We start from the raw sequence: 15,466 nt of genomic DNA, 5'->3' as shown, positions 1-15,466 counted from the left end.
TCACTAAAACTTATTTGATCTTCATTGATTTCATTGCTTTGTTTTGAATGAAGCCACTAGTACCAACAATGATGAACACATTAGTTCCCATTTCTTCTATATCCATGTCAGGATGCATGAGGTAAGGAAAAACAAAAACACAAAGAGCAATTTATCATTCTGAATGAAGCAGGCGAACAAAATGAAGAACAAGTGACAGAATTAGTGTTGCTCCCCACAAACATAAAAGAAGCAGATGGAGACCTTCCTGGTCTGTGTTCAAACTCAAAACTGCTAAAAATTAAAGAAAAGAAATCCTGACAGTAGCTTTTCTTTTCTACTTTAGCTTGTCTCTTTTTCTTTTTTTTTGTTTTGGACCTTCTCTTTATCATTAGGGAAATGGGACGCAGATAAATTATACTTCTAGACAATAGGAGCCAACAAAAGGCGGGAAAAGACGAATCGAAAGATAAATTGCATACTGTTGTCGATTCCTACAAAATCTTCAATGTTTATGGTGGTTATATTCCAAAATCAGACTGGATCATGATCCATTGTTTCAATTACAGCTTTAATACCAAGCAAGTTCTGTAGATAAAAAATCAACCGAAGTTGCTGTTATCTATTTTGTAATCAAGCTGTCAGAAATTTGAAAAAAGGAGAGGACATGCTCTTGCCAATTTACTTGGGTTATTGAGGAATCGTTGATGAAGAATTAATTGTTCAGTTAGGCCATATCTGGTTCAATTCTCATTCAATCATTCTTTCTTATTTTCCCCAAGATGAAATTCTAAAATGAACAAGGGTAAAAGTAGGCAGAATGAGAAAATATTGCTATAAACCAAATGTTTTTTTCTTAAAAATAAATTTTTTCAGACTGATAAGTGTCCTATGTAAAAGTGCTTTGATAAAAATATTTTTATAAAAGTACTTTTCATAAAGAGTGTTTTTATAAAAAATGATTTTATAAAAGTACTTTTGTAAAAGTTATTTCGTAAAAGCACTTTTATAAAAGTGCTTTCGTAAAAGTACCTCCACGGTGGTCCACTAGTAAACATCTATGGCATCAATTTTGTAAACAGAGTTTCCTCAAAGAATGAAAATGAGCAAGATGAGGCATGATTATTTTTCATGCTAGGCTAATTCAACTTTTGTGCTATGGGATGATTTTTCATTCTAAATAGAATGTGGGTAATGGCAATTGATGAGGCGCGATCCGGTCTGTCCTAGCTGCCGGTTACCTCGCTTCTAACAAGATCAGAGGAGCCTAAAACAAGGAAGAAAGTGGAGGCTTCCGGGGAGGAACCCGATTGGAACACTCCGAAGCTCAAGTTAATGTTCTTCAGAAGGCAAGGGAAATAGGGAATTCTAAGACCAGAAAACGCAAGAATCACATACCCTTTTCTTTGTGAGATGGGGGCCTTTTATAATCACCCTGTGCACTCACTTCCATGCCTCTGCCAGTTCGGGCATCATTGCCTCTGCCAGATCGGGTCACTTCCTTCTGTCAATTGCCAGTTCGGGTGTCATAACCTCCACTGCCAGTTGCCAGGGCCGCCTCTATCCGTGTGGGATGGCGGTGGCAGGTGGCCGTTGGATGGCGACTTTCATATGTCAATCCTCTGATCGGTTAGGTGCGCTGCCTCCGTGTACGGTCTCTTGGGCGTCAGGTACGGTTGCTCAGTTAGGCAATTTGGAGCCGAAGCAGTCTTTTAATGTGAAGTCTCGAATTCGGATAAGAGAGTGGCTCGAACCGCCCCTAGGTGGGTAGTTCGGGTTTTCGGCCTTTGGTGCTCTTTGTAAGGCTCAGGACCTCGAAGGGAGAGCTCGGGACTCTTTAGTTCAGAGCTCGGTTTATAGGTTCCTTTGAGGGAGCTCGGCTCTCTTTATTTCGGAGCTCGAGTTGCAGGTTCCTTCGAGGGAGCTCGACTCTCTTTAGTTCGGAGCTCGGGTTGTGGGCCTGTTGCCGTGTCGAGCTGGCGTTTCCGCCAGGTCACTCTCGGTTGCTTCCACGTGTCACATGGCCGAAGGGTCGGGTCAAATCTTCCTCCATCAATTGCCCCCCACTCCCCGTGCTCAGGGTCTTGACCCGGCACGGGGAGTTCACGGGATGACAGGTGGATTTGCCTCGGCACACTTTGGCCTTGATCAGGAACTTTTCTGGTCCGGTCTGCTTGTGTTCTCGGCTCAACCGGGGTTGGCTTGGCTTGACCAGGGGTCAGTTCCGGGCTGCGTGTGGCTCACGCGCGCCAACGATTTTCAAATTTTTGAACGTGCGTGCCAAACAATTTCGAATTTCCGAATGTGCGCGCCAAAGTGTCTTTTCGTCGAGGAGTGCGCAGTTGACTTTGCAGGGAGCCTTTGGATGGTTTCGATCTTGGCCGTTGATGCGCGGGTATAGTGGCTTTAAATAGTGGGGGGACCCCCAGTCACTTTCCTCTGTTATCCTTCAGCGTTTGTTCCTTGAGCTCGCGTCACTCGTCCGTAGTTCGGTAGCTTTTCCTGGTGAGTCCTCAGTCTTCTTTATTTTCGATGTTTAGTTTTAGTAGCACTGGTAGCCCTCTAGGGGGGTCAGACGCTGGTTCTACGAACCGAGCTGCTGCCCCCGACGGCCTTAGTGAGTCCAAGGGGGGCCCGAGGTAGAGGTCGAGGAAGAGCTCGAGTTTGAGCCCGTAGGCCGAGTCACCTTGGGTAGTTTGGCATCCACCTCTCGTCGAGGTCGGGTGCCAGACAAGTTCGAACTCTCTACTATGACGTTCGAAGGTCTTTGGTCCCTTATCGTCCAGTAAAACCTGCCCGGGGAGTATACTTACTTTTTACCCTCGGGCGACTTTCCTTGGGAGCACGGTCCGGATGAGATCGTGATATTCCAGGAGTAGCTTGTTGTCGGGCTGCGCCTTCCCTTCCATCCTCTAATTGACAAGGTTATGAACCACTTCGGTGTCACTATAGATTATCTTCACCCGAACTCTATCCGCAACCTTGCCGGGACCATCTCCCTTTGCTGTGAGCACTGCCTTCCTTTGGACTTAAAAATTTTTTCCGCTATTCTCATGCTTAAGAAACAAGCGGGTCCCCTGCCCAGGCGTAGGAGGTTATACTACTTGTCACCTCGCCCGAGCTTCAAGCTCTAACACGATCTCCCAAACAACGTCCCAGCGTGGAAGCGGGACTACTTCGTGGTTCAAAGTGCTACAGGGTGGCCGTTTCCTACTGAGTGGGGTTTGGCCGCTCCTGACCCCGGTGTTGTTTTAGATGAAGATACAGTGAAGGGCCTCCGGGACTGGGCCCGACAAGAGCTAAAATGCGAAGCCTATCTGACGGAGGATAAACTCATTTAGGCCGGTCTGAGTTCGGGTAGGTTTCTTGCTCAGATAAAGATACTTTTGTTTCTGCTTTTATTCCCGTCTTCTAACGCCGAGCTCCTTTTTGCAGGTGTTATGGAGGCAGACAAGACTCGAGGTGCGAACTTGTTTGCTGGCATGAAGCGGAAGAAGCGAGCTGTTAAGCGAGTTCGCGCCGATCCTTCCCGGGTGGCGGAGCCCGAGGTACCGAGGACGGAGCCTCCTGGGGAGCCCGAGGTGCCCCCTTCAGTTCCGGAGGCGGCAGGGGCTCCTTATGCCCGGGCTGCGCCTTCGGGCTCGGGGAGCCATGGTGGGATTGGGAGTGTGCTGATGTCGAGCTACACTCTCCGAAAAGGCAAGGCCGCCACTTGTCCTGAGGAGGTCGTGCAGTGGGCCGATCTCCCTACCAATCTCATAGGTGCTCGGGCTGCAACTCACGCCATGGTGGCAAGTCGGAGTGGTTTTTTTTTTTTTGTCGAGCTTATTTGTCCTCATTCTGGCAGGTGAACTCCTCTATCCATGCCTTGGCAATTTAGGTGGAGAGACGCTTGAGACGGGCAGAAGTGCCGAGGCTGGGCTATCGAGGTCTTAGAGAGACAAAGAGGCCTTAGGTATGGTGGTGAGGCATATGGTCGATCTGAAGTTGGACCTGGAGCACCAGGTCGAGTACCTTCAGGAAGACATTAGGGAGAAGACGCAGATCTTTTCTCAGGCTATTGACAAGGCGAAGGCAAAAGCCGTTGAGGATTATATTGCCTCGCCACGCTTTGACGACATGATGGTGGGCTCGTACAAACGGGGTTTCAAGTTGAGCCGATGGATGATAAGGAACATGTACCCCGACCTCGATATCAGCGCCATAACCACCTCGCGCATCATTGAGGAGATGGCTACCGCAGTTGATGTCGATGCGGATTCCGAAGACGAAGTGGGTCCTTCGGGTGTTGTCAAAGTCCCTTCTGAAGGCGAGGAAGATTGACCTCTGGGCATGTGAGCTCGTTTGTGTCTCCTTTTTTTTTTAAACACTGTAAAGCAAACATTTAGCAATGAAGTATTTTTTCTGTTCAAATATGTTGTGCAAATTTTCTCCATTTGTCGAAGTGACTATACCCGAGCTGCTAGACTTGTGCTCCGAGGCGAGTTAACATAGTAAGGCTATGTGCCCGAATTGTTCTCTGCCCCAGATTGCTTTCGTCGATAATGTGCCGAGGTCATCTTTAGCTCGGTATTCTGCCCCTTTTGGTGTCGAGGTCCTTGTTAGCTCGGCATTCTGGGCCTTAGGGTGCCAAGGTTTTTGCTAGCTCGGCAGTGGCTCATGGCCTGCTTAGTTTGTTAACTTATAAGTAAAATCGTCTTAAGTTGACGATGTTCCATGCCCAGGGTATCTATTTACCCTCCAGGGTCTCGAGCTCGTATGCTCCCCCGAGTACTCTCTTTACTCGGTAGGGTCCTTCCCAATTCGGCCCGAGTTTGCCAACGCCAGGCTCAGGTACCATGACCTTGTGGAGAACCAGGTCGCCGACGCGGAAGTTTCGTTTCTTAACTCTGGCGTTGTAGTATCGAGCTACCCTTTGCTGGTACGCCGCGGTTCTGATGTACGCGAGGTCCCTCACCTCGTCAAGTAGGTCGAGGTTGGTACGTAGCTCGTCGTTATTAGTATTGTCATTTTATGCTTCCAATCGAAGTGAAAGGATTTCGATTTCAGTTGGGATGACTGCCTCCGTGCCATAGGTGAGGTTGAAGGGAGTTTCTCCGATGGCGGTCTTTTCTGCAGTTCGGTATGCCCATAGGACGCTGGGCAGTTCATCTGCCCATAACCCCTTAGCTCAGTCTAGCCTGGCTTTCAGTCCGCGGAGGATAGCTTCGTTCGTGACTTCTACCTGACCGTTTGCTTGTGGGTGCGTAACCGACGTGAAGTTTTGCCGAATCCTCATGCCTTGGCACCACTCTTGGAATTTGATGTCTTCGAACTGCTTTCCGTTATCGGAGATCAGCACCCGAGGTAGCCCGAAGCGGCACACTATGTTCTTCCAGAAGAAGTTCTGGACGTTTCGAGCTATGATGGTTACGAGAGTCTCAACTTCAACCCACTTGGTGAAGTAGTCTACTGCCACTAGTAGGAACTTCCTTCCTCCTGTTGCTGGCGGGAATGGTCCGAGTAGGTCGATACCCCATTGTGTGAAGGGCCATGGGCTGGTGAGGTACTTGAGGTCGGCGGCGGGCTGATGGTGAATATTGGCGTGCTTCTAGCACTTCTCGCACTTCCTGATTAGCCTGACGGCGTCTGCTTTCATTATTGGCCAATAGTACCCCTGTCGTAGTGCCTTCTGAGCGACGGCCTTGTCCCCTAAGTGTCCACCACATAGGCCTTCATGAATGTCGCGGAGTACGAGCTCGGCTTCGAGAGGTCACAAGCAGCGCAGGTAGAGGAGCATGTAGGATTTTCGGTACAACCGTCCGTCTATCATGACGTACTTGGCTGCCTGACGCTCTACCCTCTTGGCAGCGTTGCGTTCCGCAGGGAGGGTTCCATGTAGCAGGAAGCTCGCGAGTGGATCAATCCAGCTCGGTTCTGCTTGGGCGACCTCCTCTGCCCCCCGGAGAATGCTAGGCCGAGGTAACTCCTCTATGTACACAGTTCTCATGGTATTGTCACTGGTGTTGGCTAGCCAGGACAGAGCGTCGGCCTCAGTGTTCTCTGACCCCAGGATTTGCTTGATGAAATGTGAATGGAAGCTAAGCATTGCCTCTCTTACCTTTGCCAAGTAGGCGATCATAGCCGGCTCGCGGGCTTCGTATTCCCCTGTAACTTGGTTGACCACGAGCTGGGAATCGTTGCAGATAACTATGTGTTTTGCCTTCACCTCTTGCGCCAGAGCTAGCCTTGCTATCAACGCCTTGTATTTCGCCTCATTGTTGGATGCCGCGAACTCAAAGCATAGTGCGTACTCCAATTTCGTGCCACTCGGCTCTCTTTAGTTCGGAGCTTGGGTTGTGGGCCTGCTGTCGTGCCGAGCTGGCGTTTCTGCCAGGTCACTCTCGGTTGCTTCCACGTGTCGCATGGCCGAGGGGTCGGGTCAAATCTTCCTCCATCAGCAATATTTTTGTCAAAGTTCAAAATATCGATACGCCCGATACACCGATATGGGCATATCAAGCAAATCGATACTATTTCTTTTAGTATTTTTTTTCCTGATACTAGTTTAGGAGGCCGGTTTAGGTCTCCTCCATCCCCTGAACCGGTTAGACCCCCAATACACCCACTATAGGGGCGTATTGGTGGAGTCCCGGAACGATACATATCGGCCAATAAGTGGCGACCGATACATGTCGATACTTTGGACCTTGATTTTTGTAACCAAACATTCTAATGTTATACATTCTTGCTCATTCTTATCCATAATGAACAAGAATTAAAAGAATGAAACCCATAGCAATAAACCAAACATGGCCTTAGTTGCTTGAAACTTCAGTTATAAATATTAGGTGAAAAATAAGTGCTTAAAAACAATTCTAATAAGCACTTATAAATATTTGGTGAAAAAGCACTTAGCATGGGTATTTTTAAAATGACATGAGAGGCCAAGATAGGCCAAAAATGAAATAATCACTTATTGAATAGCACTTAAATAAGTGTTTATTTAATTGCTTATTGGTGTGGCCCAGCTAAAATTTACTTATTCAAATAAACAGTTAATTGAACAATAGAAACAGTAGCTGATGGGTCAACATGAATACGATTACAACTGGTCATGATCATAAATTCATAATGTTCCAACTCTTGACCTCTAACAAGATTGGTGAAGAGGAAAACTCATTAACGTCCGATGGGTCAACATACTGTATATCAAGTGGGTAGGGCATTCTGGAGTCCAAGCGAGGTTAAACGGCTTTTAGCATCTAGGAATTGCAACTTGAAACCATTACTTTTTCTTCTTAAGGCTTACAAATACAAATATCTACAACAAAGTTCAAAGTATCGATCGTATCAGCTATGTATCATTTTGGGACCCCTCCGAAACCGGTTGCAAAAGAAAATAAAAAATAAGACCTAAAATACTGTATCAATTCGCCCAATACTCCCATACCAACGTATTGAGCATATCGATATTTCGATATTTTAAACCTTAATCTACAGTAAATCTATACAAACCAATACAAGATATAAGATTTTGCTCTTTACATATTTGTATTTGTACTCCTTCCAAATGGAGCCTAAACAACTTAATTTGACTGTCCTAATTGTGCAAGCCCGCTAAAAAACTCAGTTTGGAAGGATTACAGTGCAAAACCTGATACTTTTAAGCTCAATTTAAAAAGAGTATAATTGTATTTTGCATTATTTCGTATGTCTTTACACTCTATATTTTTGTATATATACATTTTTACATAGATAATCAATTAAGCAAATAGGTTGCAAAATATAGACACGTGCAAATATAAGGGGCTTTTAATAAATGACCCTTTTTTACGGTTATGATAGTAAGTACCAAATTTACAAATTATCCGATTGAACCATTTTTCATGGTCTACTTGAATACATTGAAATGTTAAATAGAGTTTATTAGTTAGTTTATCACCAAATACCTACCACTGACATGAGACATCTGGGGCCTTGAAAGTCTAAATCGGATCGAACACCTATCAAAGTAACCACTTCAACAGAATTCCCCACCTAGGGCTGGCAAACGGTATATGGTGGCATACGGCATACCGAAGTCCAAACCGAAAATCGTAGTAAGAGTGTCCGGCTTGCTCAAGTCTTACTAAGATCATAAAAATTGTGTGACACAAAGTAATAACATAAAGAAATAAACCTAAGAGAGATTACCAAAAAAACCTAAGAGGTGTAGAATAGAAATGTAATTCCATCTGTATACTAGGCGGTTCCAACAAAACTGCTCTCAAATGGCTAGGATTTCATGAATCACAACAAATAGGCAAGGAAAGATGGACATAGTTAGATTATGCCGATCTTGTTTGCCACATCCAGTGCATCATAATCTGGTGTCAACCTCACGTATGCCTTCTTAGTCCCATCAGGCCTGAAACCACAAGAATAATAGATCTCATTCAGAATATACATCCACCAATTTGCCGGGGAAAAGAAATACCACATATCACAACTGCACTAAGAAATATTTGCACATACTTGGATGAACGTGCCCGGTAAAAATCATATCATAACAAAATGAATAAAACAAACATTAGGTTGGAAGAATTTGGTCGTAAGTAAATTGATCATGTATAAAATTGTAAATGTCAAATATCAGCAAAGCCAACATAAGGCTCAAGTTTGGAAGGAACCTTGGAAGGAGTACAAATACAAATCTGTATTGTACACATTTGTATTTGTACTCTTTCAAACTGAACCTTGGAAGGAGTACAAATACAAATTTGTAGAGTACAAAACCTTGTATTTTGTATTATTTTATATGTATTTGCACTGTACATATTTGCATTTGTGCTCTTTCCAAACTAGGCCTTAAAGTTTATGCACATATTCATCAATACAAAAATTACAAGTGAGGGGGCAGAAAAACAGAGTACATTGTAAAAATGAAGGCTCACCTGATCAAGGTATTAACTTTCTTTGTCTGAATGTCATACATTTTCTTCACTGCAGCCTTTATCTTCTTCTTATCTGCACGGATATCAACAATGAAAACCAGTGTGTTGTTGTCTTCAATTTTCTTCATTGCAGACTCTGTCGTGAGGGGATATTTGAGTATCTGATAATGGTCAAGCTTGTTCCTTGGTGGTGCACTAATGCGAGGGTACTTAGGGCTCCTATCCTTCTTCAATGTCTTCGGCCGATGAAATGTAACTGATGTTCGGATCTTCTTTGTTTTCTTTTTTATGGATGAAGCACCCGATTTCACAGCCTTGGCAGCCTTCAAGGCCTGTGCCTTGGGATCAGTCTTCTTGGCAGTGGCAGCTGTATAAGATGCAAAGTCTTAACTCTAGGTTGCAAAAAAGAGAAAAAATACATAGCTAGCGCTGACTTGGTATGATTAAATAAAAAGGATATCAGAAGATGAATAATTTCTATATCAGAAGATGAATAATTGCTGATTGCCAAGTCCTTCCCCAAGGATTTAATTTGACTAAGGCCATACTTCAAACCTGTCGGCCTAAAAGTAGAAGGAAAAAACAGTTGGTACTTTGGTCTTTGGGGGATTGAGCCTCCAGACTACCCCATAAGAGAAATCTTAGAATCCTCAATCCCCTCTGCACATACTTCGAGTATTTGACATCATTGCAGGTTTTAAATTATCAATTTGACAACAAAATTTCTTGACATTTCAAGACTTGCGCCTCACCTAGGTCCAAGCACAGCTCCTTTAGAAAGGGGTGTGCCCATGCACATGGGACGGAGTCATGATTATTTGGAAGTTAACATTAAACATTTTATGGGATTTGGAAGTTATCATAAATCCCTCATTATTTCTCTAGAGTTCATAAGAAGGGGAAAACTGAAATGATGAATGATCCAGGGAAAAAAAAAACCAACATAATATCAATACAAGATAGATTCAACCCTGAAGGAAAAAACAGTTGGTACTTTGGTCTTTGGGGGATTGAGCCTCCAGACTACCCCATAAGAGAAATCTTAGAATCCTCAATCCCCTCTGCACATACTTCGAGTATTCGACATCATTGCAGGTTTTAAATTATCAATTTGACAACAAAAGTTCTTGACCTTTCAAGACCTGCGCCTCACCTAGGTCCAAGCACAGCTCCTTTAGAAAGGGGTGTGCCCATGCACATGGGACGGAGTCATGATTATTTGGAAGTTAACATTAAACATTTTATGGGATTTGGAAGTTATCATAAATCCCTCATTATTTCTCTAGAGTTCATAAGGGGAAAACTGAAATGATGAATGATCCAGGGAAAAAAAAAACCCAACATAATATCAATACAAGATAGAGAATAATTTCCATGCAGTATCCATAAAATGGCAAGTTAAGATAATACTACATGGAATAAAGCAGTCGGATGGGATGGAAAGGCATCTAAAAACTATCACCAAGTTTCCTATTCAGAAAGCCATAACGACTTTTAAAACCAAAATGAATTCATAACAAACACGTAAGATATTCTAGGCAAGTACTGATATGAATGAAGACCACAACACCAACGATACAATAAATATCAGCTAGTCCATCCATCCTATTATATCAACAATATAAAAAAGGAAAGCCCCTACCTTTAGCGGGAGGAGCCATTGGTCACTAAAGCAACTCTCTCCACTCTAATTAATCAAACCTGTCAAAACAGCGCCAGTATCAAACTATGAAACTTCTAAAAGGAAACTCAATTATGCATTATGTGATAAACTGGTGGAAGCTCAAAAATCCATATAAGAGAAAGAACGATATAGTGGCGCATGTTTCTTTATTTACTTAAAAATGCATATAACTTTCGGGATCTCAGACTAATTGTATAGGAAACTATAACAGGAAAAAAATGAACAATCAAAAGATACAGACACTTTACCAGTACTACGAGTGATTTCAAACACTAGTTGCCAAATGAATGTATCCATCGTCCATTGAACTAAGCGTACTTCAACATATTTCATGAAATGTCACGTTTGCGGTGTTACCCTAATTTCACGATAACTAACTCTACCTTTCTTAACACCTGAAATTCTAACCTCGGAAATGTTTCGGACAAATGCTCAATCAATTCGAGCGAGGCAAGCATTCATACTGATGCGAAAGCAATAAGAGGCAAGATTAAGATGAATACTAGGGAAAGGAACAGTAAAAGGATTAAAGATTTAGATGGACACTCACACAGTGAAGCCCTAACTAACCAAAACAACATAAATTGTCTAGACTAGTATCGATGTTGAATCAGGTTTTATACAGAACTTATAAAAAGATACATACATGGATGTAATTTCAAATGAATTTGAGCATTTCTCTGTAAACGTGCAAATAGAAATTCAAGGATGCCATCGGAAGGATAGAGAGAGAAACCTGGACGAGAGGGGGGCGTCTGCTGCGGCGGTTCGAGCTTCTAGGGTTTTAGACGTCGAGGATGAACATATATGATAGATTTAGGGGCTTAAATTACCAAACTACCCTTAACGAGGAACTATTGAGCAAAGAAGCTGGATAGAGGGAGACCGGATCTACTTCTCAGAGAGCACAGCTCACACTGACCTCACAGGTATCCCACAATGGAGTTCAGATCTGCGCCCAAGAACGTCACACGGCACATCCCCGCCGTGTAGATGTTCCCAGTACACGGCGGAGATGTGCTGTGAGACGTGGGGCACCTCTTCGTGGGGCACAGATGTGAATTCCCCACAATGTATATTATTCATGGAGATGTTCTCAATGCACAGTAGAATGTGCCTGGTGCCTCACAAGCGCCTCACATGTACATTCTATCATGCATTGGGAACATCTCCCGTACTTATTAGTTATTATTCATGGGAGATATTCTCAATGCACGGTGAATGTGCCTATGAGACGCCCATTTTTGAAGAAGATATCCCCTTTATGATCGTTGTGAAGAGTGCTGAGTGAGGAGCAAGTATGATATCTTGAAAGAGGGAACATGATCTACTCCTCACACTTGGGCGCCTCACATGCACATCCACCGTGCATTGGGAACATTTTTCGTGAAAAATAACTTATAAGTACGGAAGATGTTTCCAATGCATGGTAAGATGTGCGTGAGGCGTGTGTGAGGCGCCCTATGTGAGGAGCAAATCCAATCTCTTGAAAGAGTGGGCACACAAGACCATCCTAGTACCAGAGTGCCACATAGCCTACTGAATGTTGATGTGGTCAAGGCTCAACCCGGGTCCTAAGATTGAATCCCACTCCCACATTCACCCGGATCGGGGAGTTGGGATTAGGATCTCCTGCCAACTAAACACAAGTTCAAACATTCTACCTAATTTGATCTGACACCACACATCACATTATAAAACTGGGTCTGTTATGGTGTCGGATGATATCGGCAAATTGTTGGAATGTATTTTGTTGGTAGGTTATCCAGACTGGGACTAGGAGGTGAAGGTCTATAGTCTAGTATGGATTTTGGGGGAGGGTTTGTGGGTTGGCATCCACCAACCCGATACATTTTTAAACTATGGGTTATAAACTGATCAAATTCAAATATAACTACGCAATATTAGATTCGATATTGAAGGATATTGAAAATTAATTTTTGAATTTGAATTCGATTAAATATTTGAATATTTGTTCAATTCGATCAATTAATTATTTTAAGTAATTAATAAATATATAAAATAAAGATTTCATTTGTATAAAGTATATAAATATATAAATTATTTATATAATTGAATTAGTATAAATAAATTATATAAAATATTTGATTTTTATATATTATATATAATAATTAAATAATAGATCAAATTTGGATATTTATCAAATCAAATCATGTCATATTCAAATCTAATTCAATTACTTAAACGATATGAATAGAATATCTGAATTTGACTAATTATAATATTTGAATTATCTTAATTCAATTCAATTATGTCGATATGAATTTCGAACTCGAAATTGGACTTTAGAATATCGTTGGCACCCCTAATTTTAACACTAGTTCCATATCTAGCCACATTTTTCATTGGCTCCTTGCACCAACCTCACAGCCACATCTTGTCATGTATTGGGGACATCTCCCATGAATAATAACATACAAATATGGGAGATGTTCCTTATGTGCAACTAGAAACATGCTGTGGCATTGGTATGAAGAGCATTTTATGAGGAGTAGGGTTGGCAATTTTGACCCCAACCCACTTGACCTGCCCATTTGAATATAGGGTTCAATATGGGTCAAATGACCCATAAAGGTTAGGAAAAAAAAAGGTAAGGGTCAATTGGGTCTAGAGGTGTAAATCAGGTCGTGCCGCCCACACCCTGGCATGAACTTGGATCGGGCCGACATGACAGTCCGTATGCCATGCTAGGCCCGACACAATCATGCGAGTCATACTGGGCCAGGGGTTTTAGGTCCACAGGTCGGCACGATCAAACGGGTTGTGCCGCCTGCGGCCCATGGGTCGGCACGGTCCAAACCCAACACGGCCCGCGGCCCGGCCTGGCATGGCTCACTCTATCTTCCTCACTCACATCTCCAAATTGAATATAATTAAAAAAGATAAAACACATCTCCAATTTGAATATAGTAGCCACTGCACCACCACTCTATCTTCCTAACTCACATCTCCAAATTGAAGATTTTAATCTCTATGATCAGAAATTTTAGTAAGTAGTGTTTTGAAATTGTAAAATTTGCAATTTGAATTTTGAATGTATATTTTACATCATTTATGCAAAAATATTTGTAAAATATAAAAACCCATGTTTTTTTAGAACTAACACAAGAGCAAATTAATTATTCAAGCCAAATAGGTGAACTCATGATGCCATAATTAAATAATAATAAAAGTTTTAAAATAGAATAAAATATAAAAAACAAAAGTTGTAAAAAGAATTAGGCACATCCCTAATATTTTATATTAAGAGTAAAACACTTGACTCTAACCCTACCACTATTATTTGCAAACTCTAGCCTTGACTTTTCTAACAGCTGATAAGTGTCATTAACCATTGAATATCTATTTTGTCATTCATTCTTCTTTAAAATTTTAAAACCTCCGATTCGGAAACCCCCTCTCATCTCTTTCTTCCTACCCTCACCACAAAACCAGTTGCAGAGTTGTACTTCATTAATTATATATAATTAATCATACATAAATTTTACAATAATCATACTAATGAAAAAATAAGTGTGATAAAAAGAACTGTTTTTATTGATGATAAAAATAAAATTTAAAATTTAAAATTAACCTAAAACCGAAATTATTTTATGCTTAGTGATGGATCAATAATTCAACCTTTTGGGTCAAATGTCAACCCTTGATGTTATAATTAAAAAAGATAAAACACAAAAAACTTTGCATGAAACATTTTAACATATATACAATATATTACCACCATTATCATCATCGTTGTTGTACTCATCTAAAATTGACACGCTGTGCATTTCTCTTGATAGTTAAAAACAAAAAGATAGAGAATTATAGTAAGGATTTTGGAGCAAAAATACTTCATGTGACTTGCTCGATTTATTTTAGTATTTAGTAATAGGTAGAGCGATAAAATGATCAAACAATGGTAGATTTAAAAGCTAAAATGTCAAATCAAAACTCTCCTTATTTAAAACCAAAATAAAAAAGAGAAAGAAATCTGACAGAATTGGCTGTTTTTATTTGTCCTACCTAGATTTTCTATGGCCACAGTTTTGCAAGCAGTAGTCGACTGACTGTAGGGCAGCTGAACTGCCTGCTAGAACCTTACGGATCTAACTCAAAAGAAGCTTCTTTTCTTTTTAACAAATATGTACTAAGCACAATTACGTACTGGGAAACAAATGTGTGTTGAATAGGTAAACACATACTAGCTCAAAGTTGGGGAGTTTGAATCGATCAAGCTTCTACACCTAATATTGGGCCAATTCAGTAGACCCCACAATTATATTCTGTAAATCTTAGGTTGATATGGTGCATTATTGATTGGCTGATGACTAACAATTACTGTAGTATTTGTGTCTTGTAAACTAAATCAGTGAATTTTGCATAATAATTTAGGAAAAAATCTCGATTAGTATCCTGTAGGCCTAGTGTCATTTTGGTTCACGAAATTTAAAATGTGATAATTTAGTATTCAAAATTTTGTAATATGTCAGTCCATTATTTATTGTTAATCAGCTTTTAACCAGTCATTAAATGCCTTTGTAAAAGACACAAATGCCCTTCAGTGTCATGTAATTTTCTTGATCAATCATCTAAATATTGACAAAAAAATTAACAGTCCTAAATCCTTGCCTCTTTTATTCAAGAAGGTTGGGGTCCAGAATGCCCACTGAGACGTGATCCCAACTTTCTTGAATAGAAGAAGCAAGGATTTGGGATTGTTAATTTTTTGTCAATGTTTGGATGGTTGATAAAGAAAATTAGATGACACTTAAAGGACATTCGTGATTTTTTTCAAATGCCATTTAACAACTAATTAACAGTAGATACTGAATTGACACGTCTTGAAAGTTCGAGTGTTGAATTGTGACATTTTAAAGCTTGAGGA

The 15,466-nt window shown here is 41.5% G+C and overlaps 1 protein-coding gene across 2 annotated transcripts; it reads right to left on the bottom strand.

The window, feature by feature from the left end:
* Positions 1–8,055: 8,055 nt before the first annotated feature.
* LOC104599273 (large ribosomal subunit protein uL23) lies at positions 8,056–11,411 on the bottom strand. 2 transcript variants are annotated; one of them, XM_010261740.2, is made up of 4 exons: positions 11,315–11,411; positions 10,537–10,595; positions 8,895–9,261; positions 8,056–8,368 (listed from the first exon to the last, which is right to left on the bottom strand). In XM_010261740.2, exons 2-4 carry the CDS (start codon positions 10,553–10,555, stop codon positions 8,284–8,286), a joined length of 471 nt encoding a protein of 156 aa, XP_010260042.1. In that variant the 5' UTR covers positions 10,556–10,595; positions 11,315–11,411; the 3' UTR covers positions 8,056–8,283. The 2 variants fall into 2 exon arrangements, with proteins under 2 accessions (XP_010260042.1, XP_010260043.1); XM_010261741.3 differs by lacking the exon at positions 11,315–11,411 and adding an exon at positions 11,225–11,313.
* Between the last annotated feature and the right edge of the window lie 4,055 nt (positions 11,412–15,466).

This window comes from Nelumbo nucifera, chromosome 2 (genome assembly GCF_055504915.1).
Source record: "Nelumbo nucifera cultivar China Antique chromosome 2, China Antique-T2T, whole genome shotgun sequence".
Classification (NCBI taxonomy): domain Eukaryota; kingdom Viridiplantae; phylum Streptophyta; class Magnoliopsida; order Proteales; family Nelumbonaceae; genus Nelumbo; species Nelumbo nucifera.
The sequence above is the reverse complement of the archived record's forward strand: the minus strand, read 5'-3'. Positions and strand labels throughout refer to the sequence as shown.

Bases quoted from the DNA above. Each gene is read 5' to 3' on its own strand.
- LOC104599273 (XM_010261740.2), bottom strand. The intron at 8,369-8,894 runs GTGAGCCTTCAT...TTGTGGTTTCAG, and splicing joins AAAGTTAATACCTTGATCAG to GCCTGATGGGACTAAGAAGG.